The following is an 18,458-nucleotide window of genomic DNA, read 5'->3' on the forward strand; positions in this document are numbered from 1 at the left end:
ATCACAAAATCTAAGGGGAGGGGCAACATGGATTTGGATCACCAAATCCCAAAAAATGACTGAAATCCTATAAAAGTCTTGATTGTTTGCCTAACTACCTCGTCACCTGAAAAAGGCTAAAGGCAATTAAGAGGAAATGATATTTTACATACCAGCCACTAATTAAGTGAAATGCAGGTCAAAAAACCATGGCAAAAGCTGAGAATGTAGATGGGTTTGAGGAAGCACATCCGTGTGGGGGGTGGGGGGGGCATGGGTGGGCGCCATCTTGAGGTCTCAGCACCAAGGCCCAGAGCTGGTGCTCAATCAAGGCCACCGAACCGCTCCTAAATGAAGGAGACTATGGGCTATTGCCTCAGTCTTTTGGTGGGAAACACTTCTGGTGCATACATATCCCCCCCAATCTTTGGGTGTGGAAGCCTGGGCTGCATCTATGAACTTTGGGCTTCTCTGCACTGGTTTTCCTCCCTGCTTTCCTTCCTTCTTTCTTTCCTTCCTTCCTTCCAGATTTTATGTGTTTGAGAGAGAGAGAGAGAGTGCGAGCACGAGTCGGGGGAGGGAGAGAGGGAGAAGAAGACTCCCTGCTGAGCAGAGAGAGGGACTCTGGGATCATGACCTGAGCCAAAGGCAGACGCTTCACGGCCTGAGCCACGCAGGCGCCCCTGCACTGGTTTTCCCATATGAATCTAAAAGGGCAATGGGTAAGCGTGGGAGGCTCTGGGGCCCCCTTTCCTGGCATTATCTCAGTACAGAGCACCTCATATGTCAGGACTGGGGACAGGTCCTCTGACAGGGGCCGGGTGATGAAGCAAAGGGCCTTTGAAGTTCACCCCCTTCCCAGCCCCAGAAGTAGGGAATATAGAATTCTTTCAAACAAAAAGTAAAATTGCCAAGATGACAGAAGCTACAACCACTTGGAGCAGCTTAGCAGAAGCTTGGAGTCAACAGACCGGAGTCTATTCACACGCCATAGTAATTCAAATTCTCCTTAGCGTGCTTATTCCTGACAGGGAAGCAGAGCCAAGACTTCAGGAATAGTATGCTTCCTTGAGAGGTGTGAAGAGAACTGGGCTGAGCTTTCGGCAGACTCTGAAACGGGTATCGCCCAGCGCGAGGCCTCAGGCCGGCAGGGGTGCAGACTCTGAACCCAGGGCGGGAGGGTTGCCCCACCGCCCCACTGCCCTCGCTGGGCTTCGGGCTTTTCAGTCTGAATGGACAATTATCTGAAAGAAGCTTGTCACAAAGAAAAGGTGTAAGTCCCATACAGAGAAAGAACTGAAAAGCATGTCAGTGTTTACTCCTTTCAACGCAGGCAGAGGAAACCATGGGACAAAGCCTTCTCTTACTTTCCTTCTCTCGCTAAGCTCTTCACGACACAGATCATTCTAGCCTCTCTGCCTCGCTTCCACTTTCCCTCCTTCTTGTGCCTCCAAGGGCATCACAAAGCCCTCAGCTGGCCCCGTGAACACACTTTCACAGCCTTGCCTGAAAGGGAGCAGAGCGGAGTGATGGCTGGAAACCCCCTGGCTTAATGCCTGGTCATTTTCCCTATCACAAGAGGAAGGAGCAAAGGCATGTTAGGAAGGAGGCGTGGGGAGGGCTCCTTAGAGACGCGGAGGCCGCAGGTGGATGTGAGCAGGGGTATCTGTTTTGTCCTTCCCTCCCTCAAAATAACAGGGCAGTTAGCAGTACCTGGAGGCTCCTGGCTTTCATCCCACTGTTATTACTTTCAACCCATTATCAAGACCCCCAGGCAGCATAAGTACTCACCAGTTTCGGACTGATGAGCTTCGTTTACAAGGTGGTAAAGTGAGGGGCTTAGTAAGGTAGCAAAAGGCAGGGATGCCTCGTCCACAGTGCGAGACAGCAGCATCTTCCGCCTGCCTCCTTCTGTTAGGATGGGGAGACTCCGCAAGTCTTGGTGGGAGCATGAGCGACAATTAGTAGTGATCTACAGCGGGCACCCACTATGCGTCAGGCAGCATTCTGAGTACTTCTCATTGTGCATTACTTCCCTGAATCTTCATGAGACCCTAGGAAGGCCGGAAGTATCTCTGGTCCTGCTTTACCTGTGAGCAGACTTGTCACAGTCACACAGGTAGTAAATGGTAGAGCAAGGATTCAAACCAGCCGGTCTGCATCCCCTGGCCCCATAGTCTTGCTATCCAGCTTCCTGCATGGCAACTTAAGACCACAGGGACACCCAGCACATGCTCAGTGAGTGTGAACTACTAAGAGAGGCAGCCATAGCAGCCGGAACATCTAGAAATGCATCTAGATGCAGATGATGAGGCCAGGGCTCAGAGTGGGTAAGGAGCTTGCACAATGGCCTTCACCCACTGAGTGGGAGAACCAAGATTTGAACTCAGCCGTCAACACTGGCATATGGGGCTTAGCACATAGTAAGTGTTCAGTATCTGTTAGCTATTGGTATTTGTTTTTATCTTTGTATACATAAGAGTCTTAGAGTGATGCAGAAGACAGAAGGCTTGCTAAAAAGTATCTGGTGAGGGCTTTGCAAAATGAGTCTTAGCCAACCTTGCTTCAAGACAGGAAGAGTGGGTTCACATATAATCAGAATCTCTGGAGCAAAGCCTGGTAGCCTCCTAACAAGCTTCCAGGTGGTTCTTATGTACGCTGACTTCTGAAAATGAGGGAACCAAGGCCTGGGTGGCATAGAGGCAAGGTCACCAGCCAGAGGGTGGCAGAACTGGGGTTGGCACCCAGGAAGGACCCAGCTTTTTACTTTGTAGGAGCCAGCCATACAGAAAGTTCTAAGAGCCTAGGGCTGTGATTCAAGACATCCATGAGGTGCAACCCATCCTCATAGTTCGTTTGCACTGGGAACATCTGCTGTACCCTCTCAGCACAGAGTGATACATTAATTACTATGATGGAAAATTAATTTTTGTGGAATTTCACCACAACCCCTTCCAATAACACAAAGGTTTTGCAGAGTAGGATCTGGGCATCCCTCTGGTGGTGTGCAGGGAGTAATGAGGTCTGACCTCAGAGGGTAATTGAGTACTTGCCCTTTAACTTGCCATTGACTTGTGCCCTTGGCTTGGCCTGACTTGTGGGAAAGAAAGAGGACACCGTGACCTGGAATCCCTGCACACTGGCGGGGATTCAACCTGGGGGTCTGGCGCCCTGGAAACGGGCCCAGCCGGCTGCCATATGCAAATAGCCTTATTCTGACCAGCTGAGGTTTATCGAAATTACATTTTTCTATTGAGTCAGGCAGAGGTTTGAGGAAAGATGAGCCTTTAATTTAAGCTCTTTGGAAACGATGGTGATGGCCATGATGAGTTACACAGAAAGACAAACGGACAGTATATTGCGCATTTAGGTCATTGGAAATACAGATACAGTTATGAATATACACATAAGATATGACCTTCTTTCTTCCCGCCGGCCCCTGTAAAGTGTGGTTTGTTTATTATGCAGACCATGTTTGACTTTATGGAATTGGATGTTATTTAAATTCAATTATTGTGAGGTTAAGTTCTTCCTTCTAGTACCAGTTGAGTAAATTTAGAGGCAGTTAGAGGAAATAGGTACATTTGTCTTATACCAGTTAAATTAGAAGGGGAAAAGCATTGCAGGAATAAAATAATTATCATGAAAATGAAAAACCATGGTTTGGAGGGTTGGGTTTGGGTCTGTGTGTTTTCCTTGTCTCTTTCTGAAATTCTTTTTTGGAAATGATGAACAGGAAGGCTGGAGATTTTTTTCATGAAGAGGGAGACAGATTATACGTGTGTGTGTGTGTGTGTGTGTGTGTGTGTGTGTGTGAAAGTAAGCTGCTGATGTGAGAGCAGAACTAGAAATAATTATGTGGTTAATCGGATTTAGTGTAGATAACTACAGCTCATTAAGGCCTTAAATCTTTTTTTTTTCTACTTAGTAATAGAGTTCTTTCTTTTTAAAATCAAATGATCTTGCAACAATTATGGATTTCCTTGTGCATGTGTTGACACACTGTTAGTCTCCAGAAGCTGAGGTTTGGCTCTGGCGCCACTGAGTTTGGAAGTGAGCTGGGAATGGGGCAAGCTACATGCTCTGGTTGAGAGACAGAGTGAGAAGATGGGCCTGAAAGGGCTCCAGGCATAAAACAAAGATCTGCCTAGACACTGCCTGGCACAATATGCAGAGAATTCAGAATTGCCTATCTGTGTATAATAATGGATTCTAGGGCCAAGGGGATCTCTGAAGTCCTCTTGCCTGCCTCCATAGATAAGGGGGAAGCTTGCTTTATCACAGTTCAGGGCAGAGGAGTCACACTCTCACCTATTCATCTCTCGACCACAACCTTTGCTGGTAAGAAGGTCTTCATGATAGGTCATTTCTCTTGATCCTAATACCAGGATCCATTAGCCTCTAGTAGGTCTCTGGAATCAAAAGATGGTTGCCTGGCCTCCTGCAAAAAGAAGATGCCTGGAATCTTCCAGGTTTTCCTTTAAGGCACTGGCCCCACTGTGCTCCTGCTTTGTCGCTGTTCTCCCCAGCCCTCCCCCACCAACCCAGATCACGGCTACATAAATAGTTGGCCAACATCATGGACCAGTTTGGTTGCTTCTGTACAGATGGCAGGATGTGTTATTGATGAGCCTTTCTGTTAGTTGATCCTCCAAATATGTGGAGTGTGGGGAATGGTACAAAACATTTCTTTCCCTACCAAGTCAACTATCCATCCTATCCAATGTCCATCCAAGGATGGCCATTGGGGAGTCCCTCCTTTCTCTGGTATTCCTCCCTTTTCCTACCCACACTTGCTCCTTATTCTTCGCCACTATCCCAATGAACTACTTCTACTCATATGTCCATTCTTCCCCCAACCAAGGACACATGGCTTCTGGGTCTACCCTGGAGGGGAAATTCTGATTTTAAAGCCTTAGGTCCTCTGTGTCTTCCCAGTGGAGCATCGTAAGGCAATTGTAACTTTCCTTATTATTCTAGACCGCATCTCAGAGAAAACTTTAACCTATTACTCTGCTTACAAAAACCTCTCTCTCTTAATTTTGACTTAAGCAGTATCAGATGGGGAGGATCTGCCAAGGGTTGGAGTGTGAGGAGGAAGTGAGGGGGAGGTTAGCCTGACCTCCCCACTACCACATCAATTACTACCCAGTGAACACTGCCTGAAATTGGCTTCTGAGGAAAGGGGAAAGGGGGACAAGGATTTCTGCTTTTGTGTTTCTATGTTTATGGGGGGAGCCCACAAGGTCAGCTGTCTATTGGGAGCTGGATAAGTAAGGATCTGATGAACAGGCTGCTGGGGGCAGGAGAAGAGGAGACGAGCTAGTGACACTAGAGTGGCAGAGATGTGGTGGGTATAGCCTGATGGACAGAACCGGTTTCAGAGCTTTCCTCTGTCTTTCTCCTGAGCAAGTAACAGCCTCTTTGAGTGGGTTTCTGTATCTGTAAAACAGGAGAAGTAATCATTAGCCTCATTTGGTTATTGAGGTAGTAGGTGGTAGAATGTCAATGAAAGCACTTTGTTAGAATTGTAAAGTGTTTATAACATTAGGCTTATTAATAGAGAAGGTTACTTAAAGGGGAAGAGAAAAAGTAAGGAAATTGATAAACGGAAGTAGGTGTGAAGGTGGGCTTAGGGAGAAGGAGCTCTGCTATAACCCCTCTGATAACCCCTTACATGAGAGCCAGCATTTGCTGAGAGTTTCCCATGTGCCAGGCGTGGTGCTAAATATATTTCCTTACTCCCCCAGTCTCACAGATGGGGGAGGAGGGTAGTAATAGAAAGGGCCCTCCATGCTGCCAGCAATCATACCTTATTACTCCATTCTACTCACTCTTAAACTCCCCCAGATGGACTATTTTATACCGAATCTCAGACCTCCAACACCACCTCCCCCGCCTTCACTCTCAGCCCATGACTTTGCTTCATATTATTTAATGAATAAATCAAGGAAAACTTGCCAGATCTATGTTTAATTCTCAGTTCTCATCCAACTTGACCCATCAGCAGCCTTTGACAAGGCTGAAGGCCCCCTTTTGGGAAGCATGTTGTCTTCTTGTTTCACTGTTGGGACACACATGTTCCACACATCGTGGAAATCTGTGAATGGAGAAACCACTGGAGTGTTCCTTTCTCATCTCACTGACCTTCCCTCTCAGTCCCTTCTCCTAGTGCTTTCCCATCTCCCAAGTTCTGGCATGTTGGCGTCCTCCAGGGATCAGCCATGGTATCCCGCCCTACTGCTACCCACACTTGCTCCTTTGGTGATTTCACCCAGGCTCATGGCCTTAAACACCGTCTGTATGTCAACGACTCTCAGATTGATGTCTCGAACCTGGACCGCTCCCCTAAGCTCCAGACTAGGATCTATTGCAGTCTCTGATGCCTATTTAACAGGCATCTCGAAGTTGACATGTCCAAAACCCAGCTTCCAGTCTGCCCTCTAAAACCTGTTCTACCCTCAATCTTTCCCATCTCAAATGAGAGCAATTCGCCATCCTCCTCATGGCTCAGGTCAAAACAAGCGTCATCCTTGTTTTCCTTGCTCTCATTCACCCATCTAATCCATCAGCAAATCTTGTTATTTGCATCTTCAAAATGTATCTAGAAATGGACCACTTTGCAGAACTCTCGCTGCATCCATACAGGTCCAAAACACCATCATCACCCATCCGGATGCCTGCAACAGCCTCCTGTCTTTCTCCTTGGCTCTTCTGTCTAGTCTGTTTTCAAGACGGCAGCCAAAGGGATCCTGTCAAACATGGTCAGGTCACATTACTCTCCTCAAAATGCTCACGATTTCCCATCTCATTCACAGTAAGGGCCAAGTCCCTAAAATGGCCCACAAGCCTCTTCTGATTTGTCCCTCATTCTTCATCCTTATATCTCTGAACTCATCTCCTATTCCTCTTTCCCTCATTCACTTTACCCCAGACACTCAAGCCTCTTTGGTGTCCCTACAACAAGCCTGGCATGCTTCTGTCTCAGGACCTGTGCACTGAAATATTCAGCCCCCAGATATCTGCATGGTTTGCACCCTGACCTTCTAGTCTTTGCACAAAAGGCCCCATTTGGTGAGGCCTTTCATAGCCACCCTATTTAGAATCCCCCCCTGCCCCTTTCCTGGTATTCTATTTTCTTTTCCCCTGCTAATTTTTCTCCATAGCACATGATAGCATCTTTGGTACTTACAGTCTTTTTATATTTTTTATTGTCTGCCTCTCTCTACTAGACAATTTTGGTCAGTTCCATTCACTTCTGTATCCTTGTCACCGAGAAGAGAACCTGGAACATACTAGATGAATACCTGATGAATAAAGAATGACTGAATGAGGTCCAGAGAGGTTAAGCAACTTTCTCAGGGTCACACAGATTGTAAAAGCCTGGATATACCCAAGACTTCCTAAGATTAGAGTCCAAGCTCTTAACCACCACCTGAGTGTCAGTAGAGGAAGATGCCCCCAGGCTGCAGCCCCAGGCTAGGGTTCCTGTTGTCTCCTTTGTTTGGATCTTCTGAAGCTGCAAACCACAGCAGGGCTGGAGTCTTTGCATCACTAGACTGTATTTGTTTCCTTCTGCTCCGTGGCAGGAATGCCCGGTGCCCGTGTGGGTGGCAAGGGAAATCTTGGCTCACCTGCCACTACCATGGCAACCAGGTAACCTAAGGACTCCAGAAGTGAGCCCTTTCAGATTGAGACAGGGAAGAATTGAAGCAAGCCAGAAACAAACAGAAAGAAATCTGTGAATGGAGAAACCACTGGAGTCTTGCACCTGCAGCTTTCTGTGTCATTGGCAGCAAGGAGAATCCATCCTGTTCTCTTCCCCACCCACCAGCTCAGCCGCCGCCAAGGGCTGCGGATCAGCTTGTCCTGCCTCCTGCCTCTAGCATGACCCCACTTCACCCCTCCAAGAGGCCCATGCTCTTCTGCTCAGCATCCCCAGGGAAGGGAAGAGTCCCGCCCTCCACCCCCAGGACTCTCAGCGTCGCCCTCATGACACAGAGGACAGTCCTGGGCCGTGAGCTGGCAGATCTGTGTTGTGACCCCTTACCCATGTCACAGGGGTGGACTCCCCTCTCTCGGATGCGCCGTTGAACTTTACCAAAGGCATGGCTCCCTTCTCCCCTATTTGCCAGGAGGGAATAAAATAGAACTGTAGTAGGAAGAAAACTATGCAATTGAGGTCCTCATGGAAACGTGAGTTACAATTGTAAAACTCGCCCAGAAGGATTTACTTGTGCCAGGCGCTGTCTCCAGCACTTCTGTGGGCGTGACCGCACTCGAGCTTTACAGCCACCCTCGGAGGGGGCAAGAGTTGCCTGCCGCAGAAAGATAAAGAAGCCTCAGAGAGCGTGAGGGACATGCCCAAGTTTGCGCAGCTGGTGAGCATGAAGAGGCATTCAAACCTAAGGAGTCCATCTCCAAAAACCATGCTCCTCATTCCTCCCCCACACACTGTCCCTTGGAGGCTGGGGGCTTCGAGAAGACCCGAGTTTTCTTGCCTTAGCCATTCCCTGGGCCCTAGAGCCCCGAGCAGATCATTCAGGAGTGTCTGGTGCCCTTTGCAATTAACAACCCTCTTTGACGTGTGGCGTTTGCGGAGCTCGGCAGACAAGATGGTAAAATAAGTAAATAAGTAAATAATATATAAAATAAAAATTACCCCAAAAAAGATGGTAATGATTGCCCCAGCCCAAGGGCTGGAGCCTCAGGAGCTGGGCCAGGGGTGGGGGGCCCATGCTCTGTCCCACCCTGGGGCCCCTCCCATCAGCACACACTCCAGACTGTGCACCTGTGACATGCTGGGCTCTGCGGGACACACAGGAGCAGCCCGAATCCTGGAAGACAAGTGCCAAGTTCTGGGGTCGGTGCAGGGAGAAGAGACAGATGTGCGGCTAGCAGGCATGAGAAACTTGGCGGAGGGGTTGGGGGGGGTGGTGGAGGGTGCAGGCAGGGGTGTGGGAGGGACGGGGGTGGGACAGAGGGCCCAGGAGGGATGAACAGAGCGGAGTGGTAAAACACTTGGTGTCCGGTGTCAGAAAGACCAGGCTTCCCGTGCTGGCCACGCCACCGGCCAGCTGAGTGACCTGCAGCTGGTCATTGAACCATCCTCTTCCCGGCCTCGGAGATGTTCACCACTTCCGTTTCCCGGCTCCAGCACTCCAGCTTTTAACGGAATTGACTGCGGAGCTCATCTTCATGAAGTCTAACCTCATCCGTCGGGCCGCTGGCTCAGTTCCACTTCTCCTGCTCTTGAAGGCGCACAGGCCTGACCCGTCAAAGACAGAAAAGCGTCCACGTTAAGGCCTCCTACAAGCCTTAAACATAAAGAAAATTATGGCCCTTCTCCCAAATGTACATAAAAATATACTAGATCATAAAATACAAAACTTATGTAAATGCCAAGGTTAAAATAACATCTTTCCAGATTTACTATTTTTTTGCCCAAATCCTGGATTGCTTCCTTCATCAGAGTGAAACTTTTCCAACAGTTTTGGTGTCCTTGCTTTCTAATCTTTGTAGCACCTGAAACGAGTTCCTATTCTGTCTTCTTCGTTGTCTGGGTCTGGGGGACGAGGAACCCCCAGGGAGACAGCACCTGTTTGGCCTCTGGGCCCCATAGCCAGGCACTGGGACCAGGCCGGGTCATGCTGTCCCTGTCCCCACCTAGTGTGTCGGGGTCCAGGGGCCCTGTGAGCGCTGGTGGTGTGGTCGCCCTTCCTGAGTCATGTCAGAGAGCCCAGGTCTTGTCATCAGTTGTGCAGAGCCAACAGCCCTTTCTGCCCTGTCTCTCCGCTGCTGCTTGGAAGCAAGGAGTGCAGCCTTCTCTGTCACTTGGCGGCATTGCCAGGGACCGGAAGTCATGTCTCTTACTTCATTGGCAATTTGACATGGCTGCTTAACAACCCGATTAATCAAACCCAGCTCATCCTGTTAGAATTAATGAGCCCAGGAAAGGCTGCCATGAATAATGAGGGCTTTTGCCCCTCCCCCAGCACCTCTCTCTGCTCACTCCCTCCTAGTTCTTTCTCCTAGTTACACCGCAACTCCTCACTACCCAGTGCCCTTGGACCTGGAAGGCTGTGGCGGGTGCCCAGCAATGTGGGCATCTCCTCCCTCTTCTACTCTCCTAGGCACCATGGCTGTTCACCAGGTGCCAGAACTGGCCATGTCCTCGGGAAGCAAAACCTCCTGTTCATCAAAGAGATAGGAATGTATTTTGCCATCAACACTGCAAAGAGGATCTGCTTCAGGCACAGCACTAGGTGCTCAGGATGGAAAGTTAGATAAGCTATTGTCCCTGTAAGCGGTCATGGTGCAGGAACCCAGAGAGAAACGGGAGAAGTGCTACAACAGTGGGTTGAGCAGGGCGGGAGCTACAGTGAAGGAGGCCTGTCAATACTGGAGGAGTGCAGCGGGAACTGGGAAGGGTTTTCAGAGATGAGGCACGCTGAGCATTTTTGCTACCAAGTTCATTTACGGCATGTACCTACTCTGAGTGCTGGGCACTGAGCAAGGTGTGGGGGTCTCGAAGTCCACAAGGGGACATGGTTCCCATTCTCATGGAGCAGACATCCCATCCCCATTCTTCAGGGCAGTGCAGGAAACCTGAGCAGACACCTGATTAATTTTTTCATTTACTCATTCAAACACAGCTGTTGTTGAGGGCCCTCAGGGAGTCGGGTAAGGCATGGAGGGGATAGGGTCTAAAGATGAACCACCCCTGATCCCTGCCTTCCAGAGCTTCTCTGAACATTAGAGAGGCATACTCACAAGTCCTTATAAGGATGTGCTCAGTGCTCTAACAGGTATATACCCAAGGCACTCCACAAAAGGTGCTTAGAGATCAAAGCACTGAGCTCAACCTGCAGAAGACTCAACCTGGGGCAATTCCCTGTAGGAGGTGGCATTGGAACTATGGTGAAGATGAGAAGCAGTTTGACAGACAGACCAATATAAGAATATTCTAGACCTCATCCAGGCCAACGTGTGGTCTTTGAGTGACAGGGGGTGAATTGGAGGGGAAAGATGATTCTATGCATCTTTGGAGGAAACAACTGGTTCTGCAGTCTATGGCAAAGAACATGATTCAATATGTTTTATAGGTCAAGTGCTTCTGTGCTTGCTTATCCAAAACTGGGAGCAAGATGTGGTTTCTTGAATGAAGGAACCTCCAGATTAGCAGGGACACGGTTTAAGTGACCAAATTGCAAACACACCAATGCAGGGCTCAGGACCATCTTCTGGGTCCTTTGGCAGGAGAGAGATGGAAGGGCTGGGTCCAGAATAAATGAGGTGGCGGTGGGCAGGTGGGTAAAGGAAGTAAGGAGAAAGGGAACCCTGGAGTAAGTCAGAAGAAAGCCCAGGTTGGGGGAAGTGGGTGGGCCCAGCTGCTTAAATCTCTAGGAAAGTAAATGAAGGAGTTGAGTTGGTTGGATTTAGCAAGCAGAAACTATGGACTCTGAGCTGGGAGGGGGAATGACAACACAGACGGAGAGAGAGTAAAGGGAGGGGAGAGAGAAAGGAAAGGGGTTGTGGAGGCTCACGGAGGCACTTCAGGCCGCCATGTCAGGTCTGGCGGGAAGCCAAAGCCCACCAGCTTCAGTCATGGTCATGGACGTGTTGTCACAGGGTATACAGGAGGCTAAGCCCATCTCTGTGATCCACTCACGCCATCTAGCTGGGCCAGGTCCTCTGCCTCTCTGCTTCCAGACCTGCCCAGAATAGGCTTCGCATCCACTCCCAGCCAGGCCCCAAGTTCACACCTGCAGCGATACACATCCCACCTCTTAGGTACCTGGGTTCAGCCCTGTCCCCACCTGCCAAGCTTTTGCCAACCAGGGACTCAGGGCAGGAGACTTCACAGAGGGATGGGGGTCTCCATGTGCTGGCCTGCAGGGGAGTACAAATGTTCTAAACTTGGACCAAATGATGCTCACAATATATTTAGAAGACCTGCTTTTGTTGTTGACATTTCACTATTGAGAGACTTTACATAAAAATTGTCACCCAGATTCCCACGTGTACAGTGGGATGGAGCTAATGGTGGCTGTCCCTTTAACTTGGGGTCTGGGCCTTAGATTGGCCCCAGCCCCTACTAGCTGCCTTGTGTCACTTGCATGGTCTTTCTGGCTCTGAGAGCATCTGAGTTTGAGACACCTTTACAGAGAAGTCCATCAGGCTGACAGGGGGCTTTGGATGGCAAAGGGCTTCCATAAAAATCGACCCACTCATTTCACAGGCACCCTAGGACTTGGGCAGCACCCAATGGGAGCCAATGCACCAAAATGCTAATTGAGTGCTCTGAAGCTGCCTGATTCCCCTGTTCCCCGTGGATTCTGGTGCTTCCCACCAAAGCCAGTGACCAGTTTAAGTGGTGTGGTCTGTCCTACCTCAGTGGCCCAAACCACCACTCCAGCGGCCACCCACCTGCCAGACTTCAGATCCAGAACTCACCACCTTCTGCCTCTCTCCTGCAGGGGGAGCTGCTGAGCCCGTGCCGCTGTGATGGCTCCGTCAAGTGCACGCACCAGCCCTGCCTCATCAAGTGGATCAGCGAGCGGGGCTGCTGGAGCTGCGAGCTGTGCTACTACAAGTACCACGTCATTGCCATAAGCACAAAAAATCCTCTGCAGGTAGGACCGGGGCGGGAGAATGGTTTCTCTAGCGTGGAGAAAAGGAACAAGATGGGCTAGTTGGGCACGATTGCCGTGGCATGCGGGCAGATGGGATGAGAGAGCTCTTGTGTTTTCTCCTCAGCCTAGACAAGAAGAGAAAGGGACAGGGCAGAGACAGAAGGAAGGTTTAGAAGGAAAGAGGTGTGGAGAAGTGGATGGTAGACAGGATCATTGAGCTAAGGGATAGATGGATGGATGGGTGGATGGATGGACGGACGGAAAGAAGAATGGATGGATGGACGGATGGATGGTGGATGGATGATGGATGGATGGATGGATGGATGGATGGTGAATGGATGGATGGATGGACGGAAAGAAGGATGGATGGATGAATGGATGGATGGATGGATGGATGGATGGGTGGATGGATGGACGGATGGACGGAAAGAAGGATGAATGGATGGATGGATGGATGGATGGTGGATGGATGGGTGGATGGATGGACGGACGGAAAGAAGGATGGATGGATGGATGGATGGTGGATGGATGATGGATGGATGGATGGATGGGTGGATGGATGGAAGGAAGCGTGGGGAGGCAGGGAGGAAAATAAAAGAAAGAGGGCAGGTGAGAGTAGGATGGAAAAAGATGAAGTGTGAGAGGTGTGGGAGAAAGACTGAGGAAAGCTAAGAGAGGAAAAAGCAGAAATAAGGAGCAGACTCAGTGACCCATCCCAGACTTGAAGGTGCATCCAGTTCACCTGGAATCTTGCTAAAATGCAGACTGTGACTCAGGAGTCCAGGGCTGGGCCTTAGATTCTGCGTTTCTAACAACCTCTGGGTGATGCTGATGCTGTTGGCCCACAGACCACTCTCCTTGTGATGGGGGCCAGAGAAAAATGGAGAAGAGACAGGAGAGGGAGGCAGCAAGAAACAGAATGGAAGGAAGAAGGAAAAGGAGGGACTGAGAAGGGGCTACCATCAGGGGCAAGGGAAGAACGGCCAGGCTGGGGTGGGGTCTGTCACACGGATTCCAGGGATTGGGACAGGGCTGCACCCCCATCCTCCCCCACCCTCGGGCCCTACCCTGACACAGCCCTCATCCCCCGTGCGGCTGGTGGGCCCTACTCCACCTCGTAAATCCTCCAAACCCAAGGGCTCTCCCTGCGCGGTGCACCCGCATATAGAGAACACTTCGCTTCTGAAAATACCTGCACCTATGCGGGGTCAGCCGATCGGGTTGCCCCATAATCAATGAGCCGCTTCGTTCCTCCTGTTCTTAGGGGGAGGGGAAGAGTGGATTCTGCAGGCCCAGGAGGGCGAGGGTGTGGTGTGACTGTAGGGCTGGGGGCTTCCTGTGCAGGAGCAGCCGGAAGCCTGGAGTCAGGAATGAGTGCGCTCGTGCGTGTGTGTGTGTGTCCACGCTAGAACATGCCTGTGGGCCAGCAGGGGGCATCACTTCTGGAAGGAGGCCTTAAAACTCCCAGGCACCTCAGAGGAAGGGTCAGAATGAGAGGGGCCTCTCCAGGTGCTGGTCCCATCTTCGGTCATTCATTTCAAATCTCCAAGTGTCTTCAAGTAGCAGGTTGTGAGACTGCTGATTCCATGACCTCTGGGCTGCATTCACTCTCTTCGCAGCTCTTTCGAGACTTGGAAAAGGGTCAGAGTCTGGATCCACAGGCCCACCCCAAAATAACCCCTTGGCTCATAAACAGGCACCAGATCTTGACTCATAAAATGAAAAGGGATCATCCCCCCATTCCTGGGAGTAAAAAAAAAAGAAAGAAAAAAAGAAAAGGCTATTCTGATCGCTTAAGTATGGTGAGCAAATGGCCATGTTGACAACACTGATTCATGAATTTAAGTGACTAACATGCCTTTCGCTGTGAGTTTCTAAGCCCTGGGGACTCCTTCTGATTCTGTTGCTCCTGGAAATGCATGATGTGTGCTCAGTAACTGCCACTGCACTTTTCCAGATAGCGCCCGAAGAAGGAAGTAGTTTGGCCTAGTGGCAGTGTTGTGTGGTTGTGGTCCAGATTGTCCCAGCTGTGTATCCTGGGCTTCTCAGGCCCAGGCAAGAGTAGGATGGCTGCTGTGGAGCAGCTGGAGCTCCTACAGCCAGCGGAAGCACCTACCGTCAGGGACGCAACAGGGGGCCCCTCCTGCAAGCAAGAGGCTCCATGGCGGAGTCGGGGGTCACGGGGGGAGGGCACCAGGGCGACAAGCCTCTGCTGTCAGAGCTGGAGCTCTTCGCCCACGTCTCAGGTCCTCCAACACGCCGGCCAAGCCCCATCCAAAGTTGTGAGAAATAGCTGCTATAGTTATATTAACAAGCATTTAGTTAGTGCTCCCTGGGGGCGAGTCACTCTAAGTCTTCACATGTATTATCTCATTGAATACCGAAAACAACCTAGGGCTGTGGGCACTGTTCTTCCCAATTCACAGATGACACAGTGGAGGAACAATTTGCTCACAGTTACCTGGCAGGGTGGGCTTGCACAGAGGGTCTCACTCCTCTGACCTTCGGTGCATAAGCGTGGCTTGGTTGAGTGCATTCGGGAATGTCCCACCTGGAGAAAAAAAAAAAAAAAAAGGAATACCCCATCTGGACATGCGTCACTGTTTTTTTGCTCAAACATACTAAAGAGTGGAAATGACAGCTGCTTGTCCCTTTCAAGGAATTCTTTCATTCAGCCTCACAGTACTCTAGGGAGTGAGAAGGGCCAGTTATTTCTGTTTTTATGAAAGGGAACACTGACAGTCCTTATGACTTACTGACTTCTCCTAGGTGACACTTTGTAAGCTGCAATAGAGCTCAGCCAGAACGGGGTCCTGAACCCTTCCTTGCTCAGTGCCCTTTCCTGGGGTCGAAGGAAACAGCCAGTCCTGGTGCTGCAGTGCAGGGGGGATACTGGGACTGGAACCTCCTTAGGAATACTGGGATCATGATACTGGGATCAGAACCTTGTTAGGAATGAAGCCCCAGTGTTGGGGGGAGCAGAGTCTCTGGAGCTCTTCTCCCCTTCCCAGCCTCCCTTGGAGGTCTCAGAGCTGCCTTGTTCTCTCTCGCTCTTTGCAGCTCTGTTCCCCACTCCTTTCCTAGAGGTTCCCTTGGGACAGACAGGAGGAGAGCCTGTCTACAGTACCCCACCCTGTTCCCTTCTCAACATGCTTCAGACCGTAGTCAGCAACTGAGGTTCTAGAGTTCATCGGGGGACCAGGCATTAGGGTGGCTTTAGGGACTAAGACACTTTCTGTGCCTCTATATTTGGGGGTTTTGAAGTCTGGAGCAGGAGAAAGTGAAGGTTATTGATGACTCAGTGGTCAAACCAAAAAGCTCCATCAGGAACCCTCTTCACAGACAGAGAGGCAGGCTCTGGAGGAAGCATTGGTGGTCTAGTATTTGAGAGGAGTCTGTAGGTTCAGACTACCTTCTGGAAAATTCCCTTGCTCTGTGTAGACCCAGGCTGGAGGAAGCAGTGGAAAATTGAAAGGCCTGATTACCTGTAGTGGGATGCTATCTGTACAATTAAAGGTAAATGCTGATGTCCTACTAGAACAGCAAGTGAAATGTATTCCAATGGTTACCATTCCTTAGGAGCTGCTGGTCAGTCCTCATGGAGCCAGAATGAGTGCTTGCATCCATGCCATTTAGTGTGGAAGAAGGACTTGCTGTTGATAGATGGAATGTTGTCTGGTTTTTCTGGGAGTTCAGGCTGAAATGACTGCTAGGGGGAATTCTCTGGGCTTTACACAAATCCCGACAATCACAAGATGGTACTGCACTCAGCTTCCCAAATGGAATCCTGTTACTTCCCTGCCTAAAACCATTCCGTAGCATTCTATTTACTCATAGGACACAGCCAAAATTCTGTGCATATTCTTCAAGATTCTACATGGTCTTCTCTTCTTATTTTTCCAGCTGTCTTACCCCACACTCCCTTTTGCTCTCTCTGCTCCACCCTTTCTGGTCTTCTTCCAGATTTTCATACTCACTATATATATATATTTTTTCACCACTGGGCCTTTGCACATGCTTTCTCCTCTGCCTAAAGCACCCTTCTCTCCTCTCTTTGCCTGAACTCCTCCTCAACTCAAGCATTGCTTCTTCTGACAAGTCGAATTTGCCTATCAAAGGCTCTCATAGTTCTATGTACCTCCATCACTTATGCCTGATGAACTATAGCTGTAAATACATTATTTGATCATCTGTGTTCCCTAGACTATAAATTCTATGAGGACAGAAATCTTATATGTTTTTGCTTACTGCTTTATCTCCAGCACCTAGCAGAGTACATATTTGTTGAGTGAGAGCATGAATAAATCCCGAACTAAAATCCAACTCCAGGCACATTTAGGCCTGTGCTACTGAGGCCAGCCATAGAATCACAGAATTTCAGAGTTAAAGTCCACCCACACCCCAGCCTTCAATCTGTCCATCAATACTGCTGTTAGCATAGTGCTTTTTCTGTTAAAAAATGAAATCTCAGCGTTCACAGATAGTAAAGTATACTGTTTTTCTTCTCTCTCCCCCACATCCTGTGTCCTCTCCTTGTCTGTTGAATTGGTAATCGCTAGCATTTATATTAAATGACATGCCAGGTGTTGTTGTAGAAAATAAGTTAAAAAAAAGGGGGGGGCTGTGCACTATTAGTGTGAAAATAAACAGTGTTGCTCTGAAAAGAATATTCTGGGCCCCAGAATACCACCCTCACTGACCTATACTTTCACTTTGTCTGCATCATAATCAATCATAAAGGCCTTCCTTCCCAGCCATGGCTGCCCAGAACCCCCTCCCTACAATAACTTCTGACCGTTTGGTGTGATATCAGTTTCCTCCATATTGAAAGGGGAACATAAAACCCAGCATGTTGGAACAATAACCATTGTGTTCCAAGTTAAAAAGCCTTGTATTAAATCCAAAACCTGAGGTAAGAGGTTATGACAGCAGAAGGAAGAGGGATGGGAATGGGGTGGAAATGGGGTAGGGGCATCCCAGCAACAGCTAACCTGTCTTTGTCTTCTTTGCAGTGGCAGGCCATCTCTCTGACGGTCATTGAGAAGGTTCAGATTGCAGCTGCCATCTTGGGTTCCCTCTTCCTCATTGCCAGTATCTCTTGGCTTATCTGGTCAACCTTCAGTCCCTCAGCAAAATGGCAACGCCAAGACCTCCTCTTCCAGATCTGCTATGGGATGTATGGATTCATGGATGTGGTGTGCATAGGTGGGTCTGGGGGCTTGTCTCTATGGGAAGTGGGGAGCCATAAGCTGGTGAGCTAGACAAATCTCTCAGGATTCCTCCCTCTGAAGTGTTGAAGCACAACGCTTGAGAGCTGTAAGCTCGGTAGGAGCCAACCCTTTAGATTTGAGGTGTCAGTGGGGTGGGGGAGGAGGCAAACCAAAGAGGAAGATCTAAATCTTTCCAAAGCAAATCTGTTCTTGCCCAGTTGAAGATGAGGATAAGGAGGCTTGCCTCTAAGGAGAAGGGAAAGCTCAGTTGGTCAGTCTGTCTGCCTCAAACAGAATGTGGAAGCTCTCCTCTCTGTTGTGTTCTCCACGGCTGCCAAGCCGTGACAAGGGATGACTATACATTTAATCCATTCACGTCCCAGCAAAATGCCCAGAAACAGCCATCATGATACCTGCCCCTCCCTCCTTTTCTTCAGCTTCCCATGAGCCAATTATAATGCCCCAGATGTCTCTAGTCTGGTGGTTTTCAAACTGTATATAGTCCCAATGTTCTACACACAGCTTCAGGAACCAGTTTGGGAGTAGGCAATGGAACACAGTGCAGACAGGCTCCGAATCTTCACCCTTGCTTCACCTTGAGTTTTGGTACTTTTATCCACTTACATACGTTTCT

At 49.4% G+C, this 18,458-nt stretch overlaps 1 protein-coding gene across 1 annotated transcript in view; it reads left to right on the plus strand.

Moving 5' to 3' along the window:
- The window catches only part of MARCHF4 (membrane associated ring-CH-type finger 4), a gene marked incomplete at its 5' end in the record, with an annotated part of 107,631 nt that overhangs the window by 68,777 nt on the left and 20,396 nt on the right, over positions 1-18,458 (plus strand). The window contains 2 exons of the mRNA XM_082689097.1: positions 12,459-12,614; positions 17,627-17,819. Coding sequence (XP_082545223.1) covers positions 12,459-12,614; positions 17,627-17,819 — 349 coding nt within the window. The remainder of the gene's footprint in view (positions 1-12,458; positions 12,615-17,626; positions 17,820-18,458) is intronic.

The sequence above is a fragment of the Mustela nivalis genome (assembly GCF_964662115.1).
Source record: "Mustela nivalis genome assembly, chromosome: 11".
In the NCBI taxonomy this organism is placed as follows: Eukaryota; Metazoa; Chordata; class Mammalia; order Carnivora; family Mustelidae; genus Mustela; species Mustela nivalis.